Source organism: Prinia subflava, chromosome 2 (assembly GCF_021018805.1).
Source record: "Prinia subflava isolate CZ2003 ecotype Zambia chromosome 2, Cam_Psub_1.2, whole genome shotgun sequence".
In the NCBI taxonomy this organism is placed as follows: domain Eukaryota; kingdom Metazoa; phylum Chordata; class Aves; order Passeriformes; family Cisticolidae; genus Prinia; species Prinia subflava.
The window spans coordinates 5,324,774-5,348,186 of NC_086248.1; the positions used below are offsets into that span (position 1 = coordinate 5,324,774).

The 23,413-nt window shown below is 44.3% G+C and overlaps 1 protein-coding gene across 4 annotated transcripts in view; it reads left to right on the top strand.

The window, feature by feature from the left end:
- RUNX2 (RUNX family transcription factor 2) overlaps positions 1 to 23,413 on the top strand; it is a 156,156-nt gene that overhangs the window by 59,213 nt on the left and 73,530 nt on the right. For all 4 annotated transcript variants that reach the window (XM_063423624.1, XM_063423633.1, XM_063423640.1 and 1 more), the window contains one exon: positions 4,219 to 4,380. In XM_063423624.1, the coding sequence (XP_063279694.1) occupies positions 4,219 to 4,380 (162 nt within the window). The remainder of the gene's footprint in view (positions 1 to 4,218; positions 4,381 to 23,413) is intronic.

Sequence of the window (23,413 nt, forward strand, 5' to 3'; positions counted from 1 at the left end):
TCAGTGTGCTTCACAATGCAATGCCAAAGTAGTGGAAAAACTTGTTCTTCAGGGATATTTGCAGGTTTTTTCGTCTCTCCATTGACACTTCAGAACATGGAAGGTGTCCCTCCACATCTCAGGGGGTTTGGAGCTAGATGATCTTTAAGGTTCCTTCCAACCAAACTGTTGTGTGATCCTATGGCGATTTCTGTTAGGAGAAGTTGTGATACTGGAAAGCCAATGTCACTGGTGGGAGAATAGGTCACTAGATGGGCCTTTTTCATTCTTTCCTTTATAAATTTTAGTTCTTTGTGGTGCATCTATTCTTGGACTAACTTTTAAAGACTCTTATTGTCCATTAAGCATCACACCGTCCATTTAATGCACTCAGTCAGAGACAACAAAGGTCAAGAACCCTGTGTATGTCCCATGACTATAAATGTGACAGCAAACCCCAGACACAAAACAATATGCAATACTAACTATTTCCTGCTTTGTGGAGGTTCACCTGGAAGTGCAAACAGGATGGAGCTGTTTGCACACCAGGTTAGGCCTCGCCCCGCTGATTTGTTTCAGCTGAACTGTGCCCAGGCTGCCTCAGCATACCCACAGAATGCCCTGCTGGGAAGGAATACGCTGGGAGCCGCACTTCCCCTCACACCCACGCAGGCATAACAGAAATGTTTACAAAAGGAGGACTGCTCTTAGTAATCACTCCAAAGTTTTCGAGTGTAAATGCCAGCTCAGAGTGGCCCTCTGACTCCTTCACTGCTGTTGAATGCTCTGTTAGCCCTTCCCCATGGCTGCCATATGGGAATGCGGGTGGCTTTCTCCTGGGCAGTTAGTTTTATTTTTATGATAAGTATTTTTTCCCTGTTTTGGAGGGATTCCTTTAGGGAGAAATCCACATCCACTCTGCCTCAGAGCTTTAAGGTTTCTCATCTGTTCTGGGCTTTTTGTGATGGGAAGATGTGCTGTGTCTGCAGAGCATGTGGTGCTTTGGGTGATGGTGCAAAGTCCCTGGCTTGCAGGGATCCTGCAGACACGTGGGAGCCCACCAGCCAGAGACAGTAGGGAAGCTGGCCTCTGGTGTAGGAGGGCAAGGAAAACCTCTCACAAATCACCTCATAGCTTCTTCCTTGATAGTTAAATAGTCATCCCACCCCACCTGGGCCAGAACAAGGAAGAGGTAACCCTCTTTAGGGTTTTTGTTTGCCTCAGAAGCATCTGTGTGGATCTGCCCTGGAAGAGGTGTTGTGGCAGCTGGCACATCTCTGTGGTGCCCCTCCTTCCCCCAGGAGGTTTGATGGTGTGTGGGACCAGAAGAAATGGTCAGGTGGGCCTCAGTGGCCAAAGTCAGTGCTACAGCACCAATGCAAGGAGCATCTCCATGTGAACCAGAGGGTGCCATGTGAGCTGCGTGTCCACCTTCAGGGACTATCTGAAGGTGGGACTTCAGGAGCAGCTTTGGGCTCTGCCTTGTGGCATTTTTCACTGAGAATGAGGCAATGCTGCTGAGCAGTGATGTTTGCCCTGGGGGCTCATGGGTCACCTTTGACTTGGCAAGGCGACGGTGTTTCACCACTCTCTTGTCTCATGTCCATGCAAACCTTGACTGCCATCAGGCAGCAACGGTTGGCTTTAGGGCATTTGCTCTGGGATCTGGTGAAACTTGTAGTCACTGGTTTCCTAACGGGTCAAAGATACCTTGAGGCAGTCAGCCCCAGGGCAATACTTTCCACCCTGCCTTGACCATGACCTCAGCCATGCCTTGGTGTGGAGGGATTGCAGTAACCCTCTGGCCTGAGGTACTGTGACCTTCTCCTCAGTCACTGAGTTCTGATGAATCACCTAATGTTCAATTTGGTTGAAGATTTTCCTCTTCATTATTTCCTATTGCCTGGGAAGACTGATGTATTTGAGGTAGAAGTTGAAAGAATATATGATATATTTTGGGGTCAAGTGATGGTCCATCCAGCCCCATATTCTGCTTCTGACAGTGCCGTATGAGATACTGTTTTGAAATACCATTTGAAATACCACAGACATTCACAGTTGATGGATTAAGGGTGTTAAGTGTAAAACCCAGTCTAGCATGGGTGTTCAAAATGATGAGAGTGACAGAGATGATCAAGAAGTTTTTGTGCCATGAGGATTACACTGCCAGGAGTGGTTTGAGCCTCCAGAAAGGCACCTCTTTCTCTGAGCTTTCCACCATCTTAGACCAAAATAATGCAAAAACATCCTCTACTATGTTTTTTTCCCAGCCTTTACTTGCTAGGTTATTTCCTCCTAGCATCGGAGCTGACCTAAACCCAAAACTTTAGGGGCCCTGTTTTCGATTCAGAAGCAGAGATTGAAAAGGCCTTGGAGTTTGAAGGATCTTGAATTTGAGATTTTATTCCTAACACACCATTAATTTTAAGATTGTTTTTTCAGCAAGCCTAGGCTTTCTGTTCCCACTTGAAGATCATTTACCATTGACTGTATGGTGAATTATTGTAGTAGAACGAGGCAGAGAAATATGTCAATATCAGATGTAACAATGAGCAGTCAGTCAGATTTGAACCTGTGCCAATCTATACAACTCTGGCCTTGAAATTGTTAAAACAAAGAAGTTCATTACATTTAATGATCAAGTGTCCTTTGGATTTCTGAGAAGTTTATGTTAACCATTTATATTACTCAGCTCTAATATAAATGACAAACTCCAGGAAAATCCTCTTAAAATTAAATTGGAAGGTTGGGTTTTTTATATATATCTATATAGTTATTTTGCTTCAAGGAAGTATCTGCTTTCCAGACATTTCTTCAAACAAATCATGTCTGAAGAGAAATAATAAACAAGAAGTAGCTGAAACTACAAGGTTTTGCTGTGTGGAAGAGCAGGGAAAGGAGTTTAAAAAAGAAAAAAAAGGTTGAATTTCCTGAAAAAGAGCCTTTGCTTATGCCATGTGGCTGTCACATTGCTGTCTGCAAAGCAGGGCTTTAGCACAGTGTTCTGATAGAGCAGGTTCTCCAAATTGAATAGACTTCATATGCTTCCCTGAAAATAATGTGCTACAATTTCTGTGAGCTGCTTCAGAGATAGTTTTCTGTTTATTGTGCAGTGCCCCAAACAAACTTCGGAGTTGAAAGTGCTTTTTTTTGTCAATACAAGGAAAAAAACCCACATAATTTATGAGGTATTCAGTGGTGTCTTTATCACCAGATATTAACTGAGAGGAAATGGTTTATAAATCCAAACATCAGTGAGTAAAACTAGGTCTCCATCTAACAGTGCTTCAGCAAAAATTGAACTGTGTTTATCCTAAAAATCATTTCCTCCATAGTGAGCTGTTGCAAATACTTTGAAAGGTATCATTAGCTTTCGATAGTTATCCCAAACTATTTGGTTTCATATTTTGTAATTGAGGGTACTCTAAGTAATTAGGCCAGCATCGAAATGTGACATTTTTTTGACGGATGCTGATAAGATTAATAACATTTTTCTCCTTGGCTAATATTTTCAGCACTGGAAACACTATTGTGTGATGTTTGAACTGGATAACAGCTTGACAGGCGTGCCAAGTGCTGACTGTAGAGTCTGCCCACCTCTGAAGGAAACGACCTTAAGTTGTGCCGGGGGAGATTTAGATTGGATCTTATGAAAATTTTCTTCACTGAAAGGTCGCTTAGGCTTTGGAACAGGCTGCCCAGGGAAGTGGTGGAGTCACCATCCCTGGAAGTGTTAGAAAACTTGTAGCTGTGACGCTGAGGGACATGGTTTAGCAGTGGACCTGGCAGTGCTGGACTCAGCGACCTTAGAAGTCTTTTCCAAATGTAATGATTTTACTGTTCCATGAAGTCCACTTCCTAAGATCAGACCTGAGGCTCATTCTTGTTGTCTGCTTCTCTTTCTGATTCCTTGAGGACTGCTAACTCTTGGTATAACATGTTAGAAGAGAGACACCTGGAATTTGCATCACAGCTTCCAGATCTTTTAAAACTCTGCTCTCTGGTCTGTTCATTTCCCACAGAAATTGGGGAGGGAAAAGCACAGACCAAGACCTGAAAGGGCTGAGCGTTGAGGAGCGAGTTGTATTTCATTATATTCTTACTCCTCGTACTACTGATGTGTGTATGTTCAGTAATCCCATTTCTTTCAATTAGGCTGTTGATACCCTAAAATTTTTCTTCCTTTTAAAAAAAAATCTCTTTTTTTTGTTTGTTTGTTTGTTTTTATTTTCCCCCTAGACCCCAGGCAGGCGCAGTCATCCCCGCCATGGTCCTATGACCAGTCTTACCCATCCTACTTGAGCCAGATGACTTCACCATCCATTCACTCCACAACTCCCCTGTCCTCCACTCGAGGCACGGGACTTCCAGCCATTACCGATGTGCCCAGACGCCTCTCAGGTAAAGACTCTGTTTTGCCTAAAACGATTATGCAGAGAGGAACAGGACTGGCAGCAGCTGCCTCAGTGGCCTCTGACAAACCTTGCCAAGGAGAGCAAACCTCAGCAGTGGTACCAGGGTTCCTGCATGGCAGGCAGAATTCAAAATCCCTTTTTTTTTTCCAGTGTGGAAGAGCTGCTATGTTGCTCTGAGTATGTCTCTCTCAAGTAATTTTAGGTCCATTTCAGATCAGATTATTTTTAAATTGTTAACCTGATTCTTTGAACAAATCCTTTTTTTTTTTTTTTTTTTCCCCTCCCTACAAAAGTATCTTTACTTGCATGTAGTTAGGTTCTGGCACAGGTTGCCCAGAAAAGCTGTGGCCGCTCCATCCCTGGAAGTGTTCAAGGCCAGGTTGGATGGGGCTTGGAGCAACTTGGTCTAGTAGAAGGTATCCCTGCACATGGCAGGGGGGTTGGAACACGATTATCTTAAGGTCCCTTCCAACCCAAACCATTCTGTGATTCTGTGTTTTAAATTAAATGCTATGCTCTCTATTTTTTGGTGCTTTACCTTTGTGATGTGTGTGTTGTTAGGCATCCTGACAGACAGATGCCTTTATTTCTTCATTAGTTAAAGCTGAGGTTCATTCTCCTGCATTTCAATCCAGTAGTTTAAGAAAGACTGTTTCCTTAGTTAATATGTACTTAAGAGGCCTATCAGAAACAAGCTGAGTCACTTAAAGGTAAAGATTGAACAAATTATGCTTTGGAATGATGCAGGAGAGAGGAAATGCATTTAAGAGCATAGACAAGACAGTAGTAAGGAACTGAGGCCTTTTTTTTTACCAAACAAATGCACATTTATATATTGCACAATTCACCTCTAATGGTCTCGGCGATAAAACCATCTGTGTTAAGTAATCTGATTGCCCCTAAGAGAAAGCCTGTCGTGGCACACAGTCACCTTGTACCTCTTGCCAAAAATGAGGAACCTTAGGGAAGGGAGGCTCAGTCTTAAAACTCCAGCCTTGCAAGTGTGGAAATATTAGCAGCGTATGCCAAAAAAGCATGTGTAATGTAAAGAGAGCCTTTATGATTCATTAATGAAAACCAAAGAATCAGTCTTATTACATCTATTTTTTGCATGTTTGCAAGATATTATTATAATCTTGGATGCTGCTGCCATACACCTGTTTGATTCCCAGCCAGGTGAATTTCTTGCTGTTGTGTTTTCCCCTTGCACCAAGCTCATACCACTGGAAATGTTGATCACTCCACTGAGCTGCATCCCTGAACTGCAGCCAGCAGGCGTGGAGGATTTGATTAGCATAGACTCCTTGATTTCTTTCATCTTGGAGGAGGGAAGCTTTGTTTCTCAAACAAACTGCTGCAAACCCCTCTGCAGCCCTAGTGTGCTCTGCCTTCACATAGATGCCAAAGATCTCCACGTGGGCCGAGGGCTGGAGGGTTTTGGAGCAGCTCCCTGCGGGCTCTCCATGCAACGCCCTGACTTGGGTCAAAAAACTCGATGGGCTTGATGCTGAGGAAATGCTTTGTTTGGCCCTTTGAGTCAGAGCCTGCTGATGGGCTGTGCTGTCGAGTGGGTTATTTTTGCAATCATGCCCGCGGCAATACCTGCAGGAGAGGCTCGGCTGGGACCTGGCAGCTGCACGCCGCATGCTTGCCCTGCAGCCCTTGCTTGTCTGTGTGTATTCAGATGTGAGCACCTGGCATGTGGGCACAGGCAGAGACTAAAAGACAAGGCTGTGTACGTTGTGTGGCCGTGGACTGACCTTTGCTGCCGTGCTCTGTGGCCAGCTGCCTTTGCGCTTCTTGTCCTTCATCTTTCCAGGGCTCGAGTGATGCCTCTGCAATGCCCTGACCTTTTCCCAGCATGGGGATCTTGCTTCCAGTTAGATTCAAGAGTGAAAAAGGGGACTTTGATCTTCCACAAGTGCCAGAGGTTGTGTGCAGTGTTTGCTGACAGAAATAGAAATTCAGAGTAGGAATGCTCTACTCAGAACTGGAGAGAGGCATTCTTGCCTGAAGGACCAACTCGGATGCTCAGGATGCAACGAGGCACATTGCAGCCTCAGCTGCAAACCTGACCCTGCTTCTCAAGGGTTTCACTGGCAGTGCCACAGGGAGGGAGGGCAGCATCCTATATCTAAAGAGAGAGAGAAATGCAAGTTTTAAGTTGCCCTGTACAGCAAGCAGTTTATCCCTCACACTCAAAGAAATGTAAATCTCCACTCAGTTACTTAAAGCATATTTAGGAACAGAGCAGAACTTTGAAGAGGGTAGAAAATTGCTGCAAAGAAACAGTAAAATCCTTAAAAAACTCCAGGCATCTCTAAAGCATGAGGGAGAAATTAGAGTTTTATAAGGCCTTGAATAAAAAAGTCGCTTTCCGATACAGTGGCAGAAATCTGATTATCGAGGCTGTTAAAAGTATACAAGGTCATTTTAATGAATGCCATATTTACTGCCTGTTGCTTTACATCATGCAGGAGGAAAAATGAGTAAAACCTTCCCCTTAGGCATTGGCTGTCACACCTACAGGCACAGAACTTCCTATCTGCACTAATTTCACATCACCCAGCCTTTCCACAAGGCTCCATGGCTTTACCTGGACAACTGCTAAAGTGCTTCTCACCCAGATGTTGAAAATATTCCGTCCAATAAAGCAGGAGTGGCTCCTGGTTTTATTGTCAGTGGTAGCCCTCAAGAGCTACTTTTAATCATTTTCCTTTGACCAAAACCACACTCATCCTATGGCCGAAGTGGTGGTTCTCTTCCCCGTCCTGGGATGGATTTATGAGCCCGCAGTATGCCCAGGTGGCCAAGAAGGCCAAAGGCACCAGGCCTGTATCAACAGTAGTGTGGCAGCAGGGTCAGGACAGCGACAATCCCCTTGTGCTGGGCACTGGGCAGGCCACACCTTGAATCCTGTGCTCTGTTCTGAGACCCTCATGACAAGAAGGACATTGAGGGGCTGGAGCATGTCCAGAGAAGGGAATGGAACTGGGGAAGGGTCTGGAACACAGGTCTGAGGAGGAGCAGCTGAGGGAGCGGGGAGGGCTCAGCCTGGAGAAAAGGAAGCTCAGGGGGGATCTTCTCACTCTCTACAGCTCCCTGACAGTAGAGTGCAGACAGGCGGGGATTTAGTTCTGCTACCAAGTAACAAGTGACAGGATGAGAGGAAATGGCCTCAAGTTGCACCAGAGGAGGTTTAGATTGGATAATTAGAAAAAATTCCTCACTGAAATGGTGGTTGGGCATTGGAACAGGTTGTTCAAGGCAGTGATAGAGTCACCATCCCTGGAAGTGTTCAAAAGGCACATGGATGTGGCCCTTAGGGACATGGTTTAATGTTGAACAGGGTGCTGCTGGGTTGGACGTAATGGTGTTTTCCAACCTCAATGATTCCATGATTCTTGGTGATGTGGTTGCCTGTGTTTCAACCCCAGAGTAGGCTAAGCATCAGGAGAGGTTTGGGGCTGCAGGACAGGACGTGGTGGGACACTGCCTTAGCAGTGCATGCAGTTCCTAACCCATGAGAGCAGAAAAGGGCAGCAACCCCAAGGAGTTCCTCAGGCAGCTGCTGCAATGCAGCTGAACTGGTTGTGTCAGTGTCTTGGGTGATTTCTTTGCACTACTGGCAGGTTTGCATGCGTGCTGCAGGCACGTGCACATATGTCCCCATGGCTGCAAAACTCCAAGTGTTCCTCTTCTCCACATGGGGGTCAGTGCTCTGTTTGCACTGCTCTACAACTAGTGAATGATATATCCCAGGTATTTGGGCAGTATTCATCAGCATGAGCTGAAAAGCAAAGGGTAAAAAAAAAAAAGATTATCTGGCATCACTCGTGCAACTTTTGAATCAATGATCTTTCTGGTCCAGAAGTTTCACATTTATATCAAGAACAAATAAAGAAACAAGTTCATTATGCCATGAAATTGCCTTACTTTAATGTTCCAATCATAAAAAGAGCAGGATTCCCCATATTTTATTAAAATGTCTATCTGCTCAGACTTCCCAAGAAGACAGTGAAAGCTGGTGGCCCAGCAGATTAATATTCTTAATTAAATAATATTGTAGTGGAAGCCATGGGAATATAAGAAAAGGGTCATTTTAGAGAGTTTGCCTGAGGGCTATAGTCTTATTGCATGATTCATAGTGAATGCACTCAGTATTTGTGTCCTATGCATAACCAAAGTGCATGTGGGATGGGGAGCATGGGTGACTATTATGTAATTAATGTATATGATTCATATAAATATACACATCACAGCCATTTTACATAACACTCTGATCCAGCAAGTCCTCCCCACATGGAAGGTTCAGAGCAGGGAGCACAGGTCGGGTTGTTCCTGCAGTCAGAAGAGGGCTGCTCCCAGGCAGGTGAAGGACGGGTGGGTTTAGATGGGTATGTCTCCCCAGGGCATTCCTGAGACACTCACCCTCAACTCCCTTTTGAGTCAGTGGGGACAAACTGGCATTTTCAGGACTTGACCAGTCTGCAGGGGATCTCTTCCTTGGCAGTGCCTGGGAAGAGCCTGTTTGTCTCTGAAGCCAGCCTAGGTGAGTAGTTCAAGTACAGGCATGTATGATCTGATAGTCTGCCTTTGCTGAGGTGATTTAAGAGACAGTTTAACTGTCCCATAAACATATCCATATCACAGCCTAATTACACTCTAGTCCTGGTTTAACCCTACCTCATGCTGACCTCAACCTTCTCTGCTGTTGCAGGGTTTGAGCCTGATTTTAATGTTGTTGAGAATCCTGAGAAGGGGAAGGTGAGGGGACTTTTTCTCCCCTTACACTTTTCCTACTCACCCTTCTGCCTAAACACAAATCTTTTGCTTTTTGCTTCACCACGAAGAGAGAAACTTGCAGGATCAAGATCTTCAGGTGGTGGAGGACCTGTCCTGCAGGTGTACCACAAACACGTTCAACACTGACTGTGAAAGATCCTGTCTGTGTTTGACAGATTCCATGTGACAAATGAGAAAACTAAAAGTGAATCTAATTAGCAGGACACACTACCAAACCTGACTTTTCCAGGCCTGGGCTGGACCCTTCCTAGGTATTTGTCAGTTGAGGATGTGCCACCATGCCCAGACATTGCTGTCCCACTAGCTGGAGTCCCCACAGGGTGCAGGGTGGACTTTGCTGTCCTTATATTTACCTTTATATATTACCCAATACCCTGTCATTGGGTAGGGGCATGCTGAGATGAGGGAGCTGCTGGGATCAGGCTCTAAACAAAATAAGTCTGCAGATCCATCCCTCTGAACTAAAATGGCCAGAAAGTGGTATCTTCACCAATAAATTACACAGTGGTAGGTCTGGACTGTTAAATACCAGTACTGTTAAGCTGTCAGCAAGGCTGGTTTTGAGTGGGGTTGGCCAGCATGGTCGCAAACAGGTCCCAACTGTGGTTTGGAAATGATCAGTCCCGAACCTGCTCCTGTGGGCAGCTCAGAGTCATTATGGAGTCAGGATTTAACATTACTTCTGTGGCCAGACCATCCTGACTGGATGTAGAGCCAGAGAATGTGCCCTGACCCTGTTTGCTAGTCCATGTATAGCCAGATTTTCCCATTAATTTGTCTTGCTCTGTAGATAAATGACCACAATGTTTTGGGCCATCCTGGACCCTCATCTCAGACTGAAATTTAAGAAACCTTCCTGTTGTTCCAGCTTACTGATGGCTGGCAAGTATAAATGCAATGCCAGCCATGTACTAATCAGGGACAATACTTGTTTTTTACACAATTTAATTTTCATTCTTGTTAGTATAAAAATCATATAATGAAAAACCACATGGAAGCAGATCCAGCTGAACCTCTGGATTAAGTATTTGTATGTCAATGAGAAAGAGGCTGTGATGGGCTCTTTTTTCCTGGGGTCTTGTACTTGGGTTTCTCACCCTGTGTGTGAATTACTTGGATGTAGTGTCATGTACTCACATGATTTTTGTAATTAGGATTTGTCCTTTTGGGGGGAATTTGGTCTTCGAAACAACTTTTAGAAATAAAGGTTGTTTGTCTTCTCCTAAGCAGCTCAGAAAACTTTAGAGCAACTAAGTAGAAACTGTGGCCATGAAAGTAGCTATGCTTTCATCCCTTAATTCCTGCTAACTTGATTAAATGTTGTGGGCAATAAGCACATTTCACGATGGGACCTTTCATAAGGGAAGGCACTAGTGCTGTCTTCAAAATACAATTCTTTTCTTCTTTATGTGCTGTGGGAAGCAGAGAAACAGTTAATGCTGTGGCTATTGCCAGCCCTGGTGAGAGCAGCCCCTGCAATGAATGAGCAGTTCACGCTTCAGCAATATTGTCTCAGGCTCTTGGCAAACCCAAGAAGCCAGCTCGGTTTCTGGTGTGCTCGCTATGCTAGGATGTTTTTCTTGGTGACTGTAACAATTTTCACTCTGTCTTCTTCTTCTTCTTCTTCTCCTTCTTCTCTTTTTTTTTTTTTTTTTTTTTTTTTTTTTTTTTTTTTTTTTTTTTTTTAATTAAATGGAAGCCAGCAGACTCAAGGTTGTCTCTGTCTCGGTTTCTCCTTGCTAATGTTCAATGCTTTCCCTGCAAGGTGAAACTGAGTCAAGGCAAAGTAAAGAACTTGGGGGAGCTCAGGTCTTCAGAAACAACCCGTTCATTTTGCTGCCTTCCCTAAAATTCTAACTCACCTTCCCTTTTTTTTTTTCTTTTTTTTTTTTTTTTTTATTATTTTTCAGTGGTTCTATTTATTTTGTTTACCGCAGGCTTTCCATATTTAGTCTCCTGCCCACTTGGTGCCACCTGGGAATCTCAGCACCTTGGCACTCATCTGTGGGCTTTCAGTAGCAGCCTCTCCACAGGGCTGAATCTCTCATTGGAGTAATTGTCCAGAAGATGCGTTGCATGATCCCTACCTCAAATTTTTCTAGCGTGGGTGGCCTCAAATTAGGCACCTATGCCCATATTTAGGTGGTAAAACAAGCAGGCTGATTTTCAGATGTTTGAATGTTACAATGCGTGTCTTTAAGCCCTTTTCACTTACTTAAAATGGCTGTTGAGAGAGGAAATAAACAGGAAAAATGAAGGCAGAGGGAAGGAGTTTTATTCCTGAAATAAGGGATTTAAAAAGTACTGAAAAGAAACAAGTGGAATGTTTTGAAATGGAATAAATTTGTTGCTGATACAGGCAGGAAATAGCACACTCAAATATATGTGGATGTATAGATATATTTTTATCTGAGCTTTTTTTGCAATGTGTTTTATATTTAGGACACATATCAAGATTTGCATCTGTTTCCAGAACTTGCTGCTAACAGTTAGTAATGATGCCAAAACATACTTTAGTTCCAGCTTGAGACCAAATGATATTCAGGGCTTTTTTTTTATTACTAATTTAGGGTCTGATATTAATTAAGGAAATTTTCCATAAGTGCCAGGCTTTTTCTGAAGAACTCATTAAAATTATATTAACTTAAACCGGAATCACAGTCTGAGCATGTTTTGTGATGATTATTCTTTCTGACTCTGCTGGGTTTTGTAAACAGAATGCTAATTGTTAGTGGGGCAACTGGGTCCTCAGTTCCAGACTTCCAAAGGGACAGATCCCGAGCCACTACCTAGATGTGTGTTCCCAATAAAGTCAATAAGCCTCTAACAGGAAGGCTGTGGGATAGAGCTCTTTGTTTCATCCTTCTGCAAAGGCATTTGATGATTTCTCCCTTCCCTTTGTGGAATTGCTGTTAATTTTCTACCTAGGATGGAGCCAGTGATGGCTGAGGCAGGATCACATGTGTGCTGATGTGGAAAGGAAATGAATCTTCATGTGTGAAGCTCTCTGGTACATACAGGATGGCCAGGTCCATTTATTTACTCCCCTCCTCTCACAGGCCCACAGGGAAGCTGGGGAGAGGCTTCTGACAAAAGCATGGAGAGTGCAAGGGGAGAATGGCTTTAAACTGAAAGAGTTGATTTAGATCAGACTTGAAGAAATCATCACTATTAGGATGGCAAAATACTGGCACAGGCTGCCCAGAGAGGTGGTGGATGACCCATCTCTGGAAACGTTCAAGGCCAGGTTGAATGGAACTCTGAGCAACCTGATCTAGTTGAAGATGCCACTGCCCATGGCAGGAGGGTTGGACTGGATGACCTTTAAAAGACCCTTTCCAAACCAAACCATTCTGTGATTCTATGATGTTGCCCTTAAGTCTTTGTGGCCTTGTGTCTTTGTTAGATTGAATTGGGTTTGATTAATTGGCCAGTTTATTAAATGGTTCCATATAATTTGGTCCTTCTCAGACTGCGACTGTGTTTGGTAGAAGATAAGGGAGTATCATATGCCCTTCAGGAGATGAATGATTTAAATTCTGCAAATTCTACACTAAAAATACAATTCAAGAGGTAAAAACTGCTGCTGGTAGAAATAGTTGGAGCTGCCTTGGTTTTCAGTGGAATTTCCTCTCATTTCTGGCCATGCAGAATTTGACCACACTGAACTTGGTCAGTAAGGGACCCAAGTGTTAGATCCCAGCAGAGCTTCAAAAACACCTTTTTGAAGTGGTTTAGGAATGGTTGTTGGCCCCATTTTACACATGACCAAATCTCCTCCCCTCTTGATGGATGTTTAGCAGAAAAGAACCTGGTGTCCTGCCAGATTGGCTGTCAGATTTCAAAGAGCTTTGATACTGGTGATACTGGGCTGATACTGGTGACCAAAATGGAAGGCAAGGGCCATGGAAGTGGGTCAGGTTTTCTGTGGTTGTACAAAAGCAAACAATGTAGGCAGCAAAGGAGAGGAAGATGGACGAGATAAAACGAGGGAGCGCACCTTCACATGGTTCATGAAGGATGTTATTAAGGGAGAAGGAACTATTTCATATGCATGAAGGGAGTGTATTTGGGGACACTAATCTGGAAATCTCTTAATATTTGCTTTCAGACTGACTCAAAAGAGAGTGAGGGAACAGAGCAAAAGCAGGAGATGCCTTCCTGAGCTCGGGACAGTTTCCCCATGTCCGCAGGTGCAGTGTTCCGGTGGTGGAGTGGCCCTTAGGGAAAACCTAAAGCTGTACCCGTGTGGTACTTGATGGTGCTGCTGTGTCCAAGGAGTTTTTGTGGAGTGTGAGGATTTTTAGCAATGGTAAAGCTTCATCTATGATGCACAGGGAAGAATAATTTGACATAAGCAGATTTTCGGATGTATAATGTATAAATTAATTGATTATCGTACAGTGAAGCCTACGTGAGCATCTGCTTTGAACCCAGGTGTGAGATTTCCCTGAATTAGCTCTCATTTGAACTTGAGGGCAATCTTTGAGAAAAAAAGCAAGCCCAAACACTCAGTTGGTCTTCATTTAAAAATTTCCAGGGAAGCAAAACCCACCACAGCTTTTGCTTACAGATGCTAATTAACCTCTCTTTGAAATTTGGGTCTTATTACCAGTCTGAATTTGTCTGACTTTAGTTTCCACTCATTTGAACTTGCTAGAACTTTGCTATAATTTTATCTGCCAGAACGTAGCACTGATTTTGATTTCTGAGGTTCTCATGGGTTCCTGTGTTGGTGACAGGTACAGAGAGGTGGGTAGGACAGGAGGTCGCTGTGGTGGGTCTCAGGGAGGTGGCAAAAGCCACAGGGAACTGGCTGGTGTGAGACAGAACTGGTTTGACTTGCAAGGAATCTGAAGGTGGACTGTGAAAAAAATATTTTGGTCAATTCAGTTTACTGTGGGTTCACTATAATCTATCAAATTGTCGAAGTTCCCTTTGCTAATCAGCCAAACTCCTACAGTATCCACAGAAAAGGTGTTATTTTTGGTTGAATTACTAGTGGCACTCTACTTTTCCAACCCACCTGGAAAAATGCACTGGGAAAGCATTTTTCACTGACTTTGTGAGCTTCTGCAATTCCTTTTGCCTTTGTATTTGCCCAATTGCAAAGTCCTAACAAAATGAATTTAATTTCTCGCACACTACCCTAGATGGAGATAAAGGAATAAAACAGTGGGATGCAGGTTCTCCCTTAGTTTTCCTGCACTCTTTAATCTTCTATTTTAAGAAACACAACGGTAGTCACAGGGGCTTTTCCTCCCCCATGGATTTAGTTTGCATTTCCATTGTCAAAAGCAAAGCTCAGAGCTGAGGCTGTGGCCCTATTGGGGAGCAGACACTCAGCCAGAGCAGCCTCTTTGCTCTCCACAATCCTAGTTATTCCACAGGCAAATTTGCTAGTGGACAGTTGAAATTGTGTTAATCTCTTGGGATTACTTGGGCCGGGGAATGACCTCATTGTGTGAAGAAGTTTAGTTCTGTCAAAAGAGGCATCATACACTTAATGCAGGGATTTTGTGGTGTTTTAAAGGTGCATTTGGAGGAGGAGAAGAGTCAATGTGCTGTGTGCTCAGCCCAGTCTGGGCCATGTCATCTCCAAACTTCCCAGTTCCCAAGGTCTCTCTAATCATCCATTTGATCTTTTATCCTGTGGTAGCCATGAGTGTTAGCTGTAGTATGTTATTTTGTAATTGGGAGTGCTGGGATAGGCACCTCAAGAGTCCTCCTTGAGCTTGTGTGAGAAAGAGGAGCAGCCATGCTGAGAAAGGGGAGCAGCGGGAGAGAAAACAGCCTGAAGGATTTAAACCAAGGATCAATTCTGAAAGTAAAATGGAGGGTTAGGGCATCTCATGGCAATCTTTCCATCTCTTAACAGCACAGATCTCTGGCAGTGAGCAGTGAAAGGTGGTATGCTTGGGTTGGGAGCGATACCCACAAAGCCTCTTTCATTTAGCTGAGATGAAAAGCCACTATACAAGCTCTAGTGATGCCACATGTGTGGTTTCCACTCGTTATTTTTAATGTTTAACTGGCCCATCACTGTCTGATCCATAGGCATCTCTGCTTTTTAATGACCTTTCCTATTAAACGGGTACTCTTTAGAATTGGCAGAATATTATAAAGCCGGCAGCTAAAGGTATGTCCATCTTGATTAAGTTTATTAATTAGGCTGCACAATGGGCTTGCTTGGAAAACCAGTTTGAAGCACAGGTATGGGACCAAATCTATGAGGCACATCATTTTTATTGGATAAAATGTCTGTGAAAACACAGCTTGCCATATTTAATTTTACCCTGAAATGATGTTTTCTGTTGTGTTGAAAGCTGAACGTGGGATTGAAAAATTTCCACAAACTGGAGATCAGTCCCCTTGTCAAGGCATCAGTTGAGGTTTTGGCTTCAGCTGGAGCATCCAGGTTTGGCTCCTGCCAGCAGTGCAGTTCAGTGATCAAAGCAACAGTTGTATTTGGGAATAGCTAATGGACCTCTGCTGGAATCACCGCTGCCTGCTGAGAGTGTTTGTGTTGTGATGGTGTCTGGAGGTCTCATCCCCCTCGTGCTAAGGACTACACAGTGAAAGAGGTGGAGGAAAAAAAAAGGGAAATCAGCCTGTCCTTTATGAATTTGCACTTTTAGGTACAGTGCAGCTGGTTACAAGATGTGCAATGGAGTACAAGAGGGAATTGTAACATGAAGGGAACCAGTGAGGTGGTGGCAGTGCCTGCAGCCTTACTAGATCCAGGTAGTAGTGAGTGTGGGTCAGAAGAGAGTGCAAAAATGAAATTGTAAGGATGGTACTGAGATAGGTCTGTGGTCCTTCACCTCCTTCCAGGCTTCAAAAGAAGCAGGAAAGAAAGGACAAAGCTGCTTGTCACAGCTTGTAATAAGAAGCAAATGGTGTTGGTCAGGTTAGTCCAAGGGACCATCCAGGACTCACCACCTCTCAGCTTGGCCAAAAGTGGTCACTCAGTTCCCCTGGAGTTCAAAATCAGAATATCTATATCTATCTATATCTAGATAAAGCTGAAGGTTAAAGTTTCTATCTGGATCACTGTATTTAATAGCTGTTGGCACAGCTCTGTGAATCTGCTTACCCTTAGGTAGGTGAGAATTACCTTGGAGGAGGTGCTAGATAAATTCTATTTCCTATAGGTCTGTAGTGTCACAGTCTTATAGGATTAACAGAGACCTTGTGAGATCATATGATCTGTGCTCCTGTGGGGAGAAATAGGATCAAACATCTGCAGATAATTCCTGTTGAGTGAAGCCAACTAGTTATGTGTGTTGTTGCCACTGAAAACAAAAATAAAACTATGTCCCAAAGAAGGAATCCCAGCCAAAAAAATTAATTACAGTTGAAATGGCTAATTTGAGTGCAGTTAAAAGACTAGAGCTGGATAGAGTTTTTCAGCCTTGAAAGTATAGAGACCTCAATGAAAAAGATGATAAACATTTAGATACCCTCAAGGGTGCAAATTGCAAGGCCTGGGATCTGGTCTAGGGACTGACCACCGAAAAACAGACCTTCTGCAAAGGTAACTGGCTGGCCAAATAGGAAGGGAAGCAAGTGCCTCAAAAACACCAGGAGGGCTGCTGACCTGAAATCTCCGCAACATAAGACCAAGATGAAATGGCTCATTGGAAGAGGCATCTCGCAGAAGCTGCTCAGAGGAAGTCCCCGGGAACTGTGATGTGGATGCTGGCATGGCTGGAGGAGCCACAGAGGAATCCTGGCAATAGGAAAAAGGCACCTCTCTTCTCCCTTTCTTCCCTCTTCCTCTCTCAAATATCTCCCTCCAAAGGGATTTTTAGTTTGTTTTTGTTTTCATTTTGATTCCTGCTAAAAGCCAACCCGTGCTGTTTTCTTTTTTATGGGTGAAGAGGAGCGCAGGGAGGATCTAAGCAGCACCGGAGCCGAATTGGGAGCCACTGCATTAGATTCCAAAATTAGATAGGAAGCTGGGTTTAAGGGTAGTCCAAACCCAGCTAGTTCCTCGTTTGGCCTGGCCCATGTAGGTGGGCCAGACTGGTTTGGAGCTGTTTTTTGGACAGGCTGTTTGCCCGTGGAGGAAGCCATTCCAGCCGCGGTGGGGCTGGAGCCGGCGCCTGGTGCTCAGCCGGGCCAGCTCCTGCTCTCACTGGCCTGGGCTGCAGATGCACTGGAGGTCTGACTTAAAGCAATTCTGCTGCTGCTTCCTCAAGCAGATGAAGACAACTGAAGGTGCTAATTCAGGCTGACTTTGTATGCATCTTTTTTATCTCAGAAATGGGGATTGCGTATGAAAGTTTATTTCAAGTTCTCTTTGCTCTGTCTGACTTCCACTTTTTCTGTGTCTTCACTCATTGAAGAGCTTATAAATAATGTCTGTTGGGTTTTACCTTTAATCTTTGTAACTTTACAATATTTTCCAGAAAAGGATTTCACAGTATTTTCTAAACTGTGCTACTAACTTTTGTCACTTGGCTAATATGAAGTATTGAAATATACATTGTATAGTGAGCAAAATTTACACAGAAAAAATAAAATTATTTGCCCAAATATCAATAGCAAAAGCCAGAAAGTATTGTATCACAGTTTCCCTTGTAACAGCTTTAATGGCTAAGTGGGCTTTCTATTTCTATTCCTAATTACTGTTGATGATCTGAACTTAAAATCCAAGATACCATACCTGACATAAATCTCTACTGATGGTCTAAAGAGCTGCTAGTGGTATAGCCTAAGGGGCTGTACATCAAGCAGCCACAAGCATGTTTATGTGAGCTGTTACAGATTCAAGTCTGTTTCTTTTTCTCATCACCACCTTCCTGGGAGGATAAAACCCATATTCAGACTTTACACTATGGAGAAGAAGCATTTATTTAGAGGTGTTCAGAGTTGGGCTGGTTTAAGCTTCAGCTGAGCTGATGAATGGGGATGCTGTGTAGATCATGTTATAATGGATTGAAACTTTGCTTACAGTAGTTTGCCTTAATTTAATAGGAAGCTCAAGTTAGGTCTGAAAGGAATGAAAAAAATATACAGGGGGATTTACACAGCTTTTATTAAATGAGATTGAAAATTTTATGTTGTTAAAGTGAATATAAGAAGGGATACAGGGACTCTAACCCTGCTTTACAGCTATGTTTAGATGTGTTCTACTGAATTTTGTGGCAACTTGGAATCTAAAGAGACACACCTAAATCCATGGATTGAAACCTCTGTAGATCTTTACACAGCTCAGTATTTTTGACTCTTCGCTATGAGAGCAGCAGCTCCAGCAAAAACAGCCCAGCAGCTGCATGCAAGGTTTTCCCCCATCTTCCTGAAGCTCATGGTGATGGTGACAAGTCCTACTCCGTGGCTAGAGAGCCACAGCTTCACTCCTGCTGTGTCAAGGGTTGTGACAACCCCGGGCTGCTCTCACTCTGCCCCATGACATGGGAGCAGGATGTGGCTTGGTGCTCACCCATAGCTGTCCCCATGTGACTTCCTCTCACCCTGAGCCTCCTGGAGTTTCCTTGGCCAGTGAGTCTTTAGTCAATCTGACGTGTTTGACCATTTTATCACAGGGCCCAATGTTACTACAGTTTGTGTTACTTGGGGCAAATGCGTTCTCACTGTAAGGGAAAAAAACTCTGGCCATCACTGGGTGAGTTATTTTCCACTGTTTTCACTCCGACAGCGTTATTGCGCCTGCTGCTAAAATCTTTAACCTAAGATGGAAATGCCTCCCTGGTATCTCCTCTCTTCTTTCTCCAGTAGCCAGCAGTCCTGCGGGTTAAGTGCCCTCATCCCCCAGGAGCGGCTGCTCCTGTGCAGCCGCCTGTGGACGAGGTGTGGCTGCTCAGCCTCTGGGGACACTTCGTGCTGGGGAGGATTAGAAATCAACATCATGGCCCTGCTTGTGGACAGGGACCGAGGCTGAAAATGTCCTTTGAAGGGAGAAGTTATTTTGGAGGAGAAAAGTATGGTTTGAATTGTTTAGATGAGGGGATTTCGTGTTTTATGGATGTCTGGGGGCTGGGGAGGTGCTCTTCTTTCTCTGTGTATGATATTGTTCAGGGCAAAAAGAAATGGATTATCTACATTTGTGAATTTAAAGTTTTTGACCAGAAATGTAACGATTTGTAGGGTTTGATTTTTCTCTGGGAAAAAAGAAAACAGAGCATTTTGAGAACAAGGCCGAGTAACCAAAATATGTTTGTTTTTGTTTAAATTGCTCAGTAGAGAAATCGTCTCTTGTCTATTGTTAAGAGTGAGGTTTAAATCAAAGGCAAGTTCTACATATTCTAAAATATACAGACAAGTCTTTGAAAGCAAAGCCAAGCCAAACTTTTTAAAGAGACCTTCTCCTTGATGCAGAAGTTTTCAGTTAGTTACTCTGCCGGGGCTTGAGTGGAAAGAACCAGCCTGAGAAACAAATGGCAAATCCCCGTTTCAGCAGCGGAAGCCAGGAAGAGCATCATATTAATAGCACACGAGACCTTTCCACAGCCATTCTAGTCCAGGGCTTTTCCAGGAGCAGTGAGGAAAAGCCTTTGCAGTTCCTGGGTATTTTTTTGTGTTCACATTTGGCTGTGGAAGTTTGAAGCAAGCGGCAGAGTGAGGGAGTGGAGGGCCTGATCCTCTCATGTTGGGTGGTCCTTCCTACTACAAATAACCCTATTGGAAACAGAGGGACTATTTGTGGAGTCATTTGTTTGTCAGGAAAAGTAGGGTTTGTAGGATATGGCCCCAGTTAGAAGCCAAATTCCTGGTTATTTTCTTGTGACAAAAAGGCGGGTATCTGTCGCAGAGATGCACGTAGCATCTCTCCAGTTCCTGTTTGAACTCCTGCCACTTGATCTGGGTTTCTTCCCAACCCCCCAGCCATGCAAAGTTTATTCCAGCACCACAGTAGCTCACATGAGCTAGGTGCTTCCCTCCTGCCTGGCACTGACGTGGCCTCAAGCCCTTTTCTGTGCTGTTTGGGATTGTTCCTGCTCTCTGCTACCCATCAGTGAGGGCACCTGGCAGTTGCTCTTGAGCTTTGGGTCCAAGTGCAGCAGGCAGGTGATATCCACCCCCTGCCTGGCAAACCAAATGACCACCCCACAATAAACCCTGCTTTTAGTATGGCTTGGGTACAGCCAAGCCCATCCAGGGCATATCCCCTCCTGAATCCAGTATTTTCCAGGAGATTAACTTAATGGACCGTTTATCCATCGAGTTGCCACTTTTGGAAGGGCAGGAAGGAAAGGAAAGGAAGGAAAATTTGTAAGGGAAGGAAAAAATTGCTTGCATAGGTTACCAGACAGTGGGCACCTGCCCAACCCATGCAGGCTGGCACAGGCAGGGCCATGGCTCTGCCGACCCCGTGTGAGCTTGGCAGATGCCAGGAGAGCTTGCTGGGAGCTGCAGGAATGCTGATAGCAGTGTCTGTATTTGGGGGAGGAGGAGTGTTCTTGTATTATTTTGCGACTCCCTGTTTTGGTAGCCATAAGTCATTAGTTGGGTTTCATTTTCTATTTTTTTCTTTTTTTCCCCCTGTTTGAAACTGAAATAAGGACTGAAAGGGAAGAATTTTCCTTCTTTTTTCCTTCAATTTTTTTTTTCTTTTTTTCTTTTTTTTTTCTTTTTTTTTTGTCTAATCTGAGGCACACTGCCACATCTGAAGCCACTTGGCTTATTATGGATTTCATGGAAACTGATTCCCTGAAAGTGTTTCCATATGTGTGTTCCCAATATATCCCATCCTTTTCTAAATGGGAGTACAAACTCGCACACGAGCTGGAAATGGCTTCAGGATGTGACAGAGAAGTCATATGACTGGAGTGGCACTGTGTGTGGCCCTCTCTGAAAGACACGGTGTCCTGTGTGCTGGCTCCCATCCTACACTAGATCCAGTTTCAAAGAATATCTTCCTTCACGGCTTCTTAAAAACTCTTAATCAAGAACCAGCAAGGAATCCTCTGTCCTCGGGAGAGTTGTCCATTAGTTGAATGAGATGCGAAAGGAAAATTTGGATGGGGTGGGAGAAGGAGGGGTTTAAAGGGTGAAATAACAGAGCAATGCCAAGGGCTTCCCCCCCTTCCCTGTCCCTGCAAAACATAGTTCCTTTGTGTCTGCTTGAGGATCAGATGGTTTTTCTGAGTTAGTAGCATGCAGTGGAAAAGTACAATTCATGACAACATTGGAAACAAATATTTATACTGGACAGTTAAGGCACATTTTTCTGAAAAGAAGGAAAAAAAAAGAAAAAGAAGGAACAAAGTAGCCTGTGAGCCATGATGTATATTATCTTCCCATTCACTGGATTTACTCAGGGTTCCTGTCCCGCTGCTCTCCATCGCCATGCCTGCTCCGCAGCCCTGTGGTTTCACCCCCTTGCTCTATACAACACCCTGAGGTTGCTCTCCAAGAAAAACCTCAAGTGTTCCTGCTGATGCCTTTCGGCTGGCGACGAGCAGTGACGGCTGAAATCCAGGCAGGAAAAGCTGGGGAGAAGTGAGCGGAGAGCGCTGCGCTCTTGTGTGCGTGTTTGTGCCATGCGGTGCTGCAGAGCTCCTGGACTTATTTCCAGGAAACTTTATTTACTGTTTGCTTCCAGTGTAGTGTGTAGATGGCCTGAGAGTTTAAACAAGCAGGGGGCTTTTGATACACTGCCAGCTCCTTCCCACCCAAATCACCCGTGACAGCTCCAGACTGGAGTCACCGAGATGAGATAGCAAAGGCTGAGAAGTTCAGAGGCTCCCCATCACACCAGGTCAATAGGCATCCACGGGTGGCAGGTCATAACCACCAACCCAGGAGCTATTTCTGTAGTGTGACCATTTGTCCCCCTCCTGTGGTTCTCATTAGGAAGGTTTATAAATCCTGTATAAGTGAGGCAACCTCTATAAATGAGATAGTGATGGCTGAAGCTCCCACAGCTTCATTTCTGCTCCCAACAGTCCATCTAGGAGGGCTTGGTTGCTACCTTTTTCTATCTATTAATGTTCCCTAAATTTTAGATGAGCTATCTCTGGGGGTGCAGAGAGCAGCCACCTGTGTTTCAGTGCATAATGTCACCCAGCAAGATCTCTGCATTCAGGAAAGCAGCTTCATCCAGCAGAAAAGAGCTGTTGAGAGAGCAGGACAGGTAATGACAGAGCCCAGGCTGAAGAAATGCAGACTCCAATTTTGGTGTTAAGCAATATAACATCTCTGTTTGAGAAACGCTCTGCTTTATTTGCACGAGTGGTACTTTAATGGTCACTAATAACTATGTTATTTATGGGGTGTTTCTCCCAGCAAAGAGCTTAGGTGCAGCACCATAAATCCAGTGAAAACATCTATCTGCAAATTAATCCGTGGTATTTTAGGTGCCAAAGACCTGTTACCTAAATACCAGGAGGCACCAGCGTGCAGTTTATGGTGTGAACTGGGGTACTGAGGGACTATGAGAAGGGATGCACTGGGATTAGGGTCCTGCCTGCTGTGTGTGAGGCTCTGAAAGGGTTAAAGCGTTCCTTCCTCTCTCAGACTTTTGTGAGACTGCTGTGATTAATAATGTTGCAGTTTAAATGGTCCCAACTAGGCCTTGAAGTTAACACCTTGTTGAGGTGAAGAAAAGAGGAGGAGGGGGGGCCAGTTCACACCTTTTTTGGGGTGACGGGGAGGGGGGGAAGATTGAGAAAAAAAATAATGTCAAATTCTTTTTTACTTTTTGTTTCTCCTGAACTAAAGGGAGGGAAAAGAGCAGTTAAAAACATATCATTTCCTATGATAAACGGTTCCAAACAGCCAGATGACACATGCTCATCCGGAAAGTAAACCGGAGAGGGAGAATTATTTCGGTGGTGCATTATTTCTGTGGTGCTGCATGGCCCTTGTCCTCCCAGCACGTAGACACTCTGCTGGATGTGTGGGAGGAATGTCCCTGAGCTCCAGCACGAAGCTGAGCACCAGTGTAGGTCTGTGGGATCAGGACCTAACAGCTACAGCAAGGAGTAGATACAGGAGGAGGTGTTTTGGGATCCCTGGGAATCGCAGTCCCAGGCTCCATTCTACAGTGGCATCCAGAGGGAAGGTGGTACAGCAGCTTTGGGAAGACAGAGGCTCGCCTGGAAGAAAGCAGAAAGATGATGCTATGTGTGTTTCAATAAACACTTATTAGCAGACACAGGGAATATGAATTTAACAAAATGAAGAGTGAAGCAACGCTGTCCCCCTGATACAGAGGGATGCTGGGGGTAAACCCAAAGAGATCC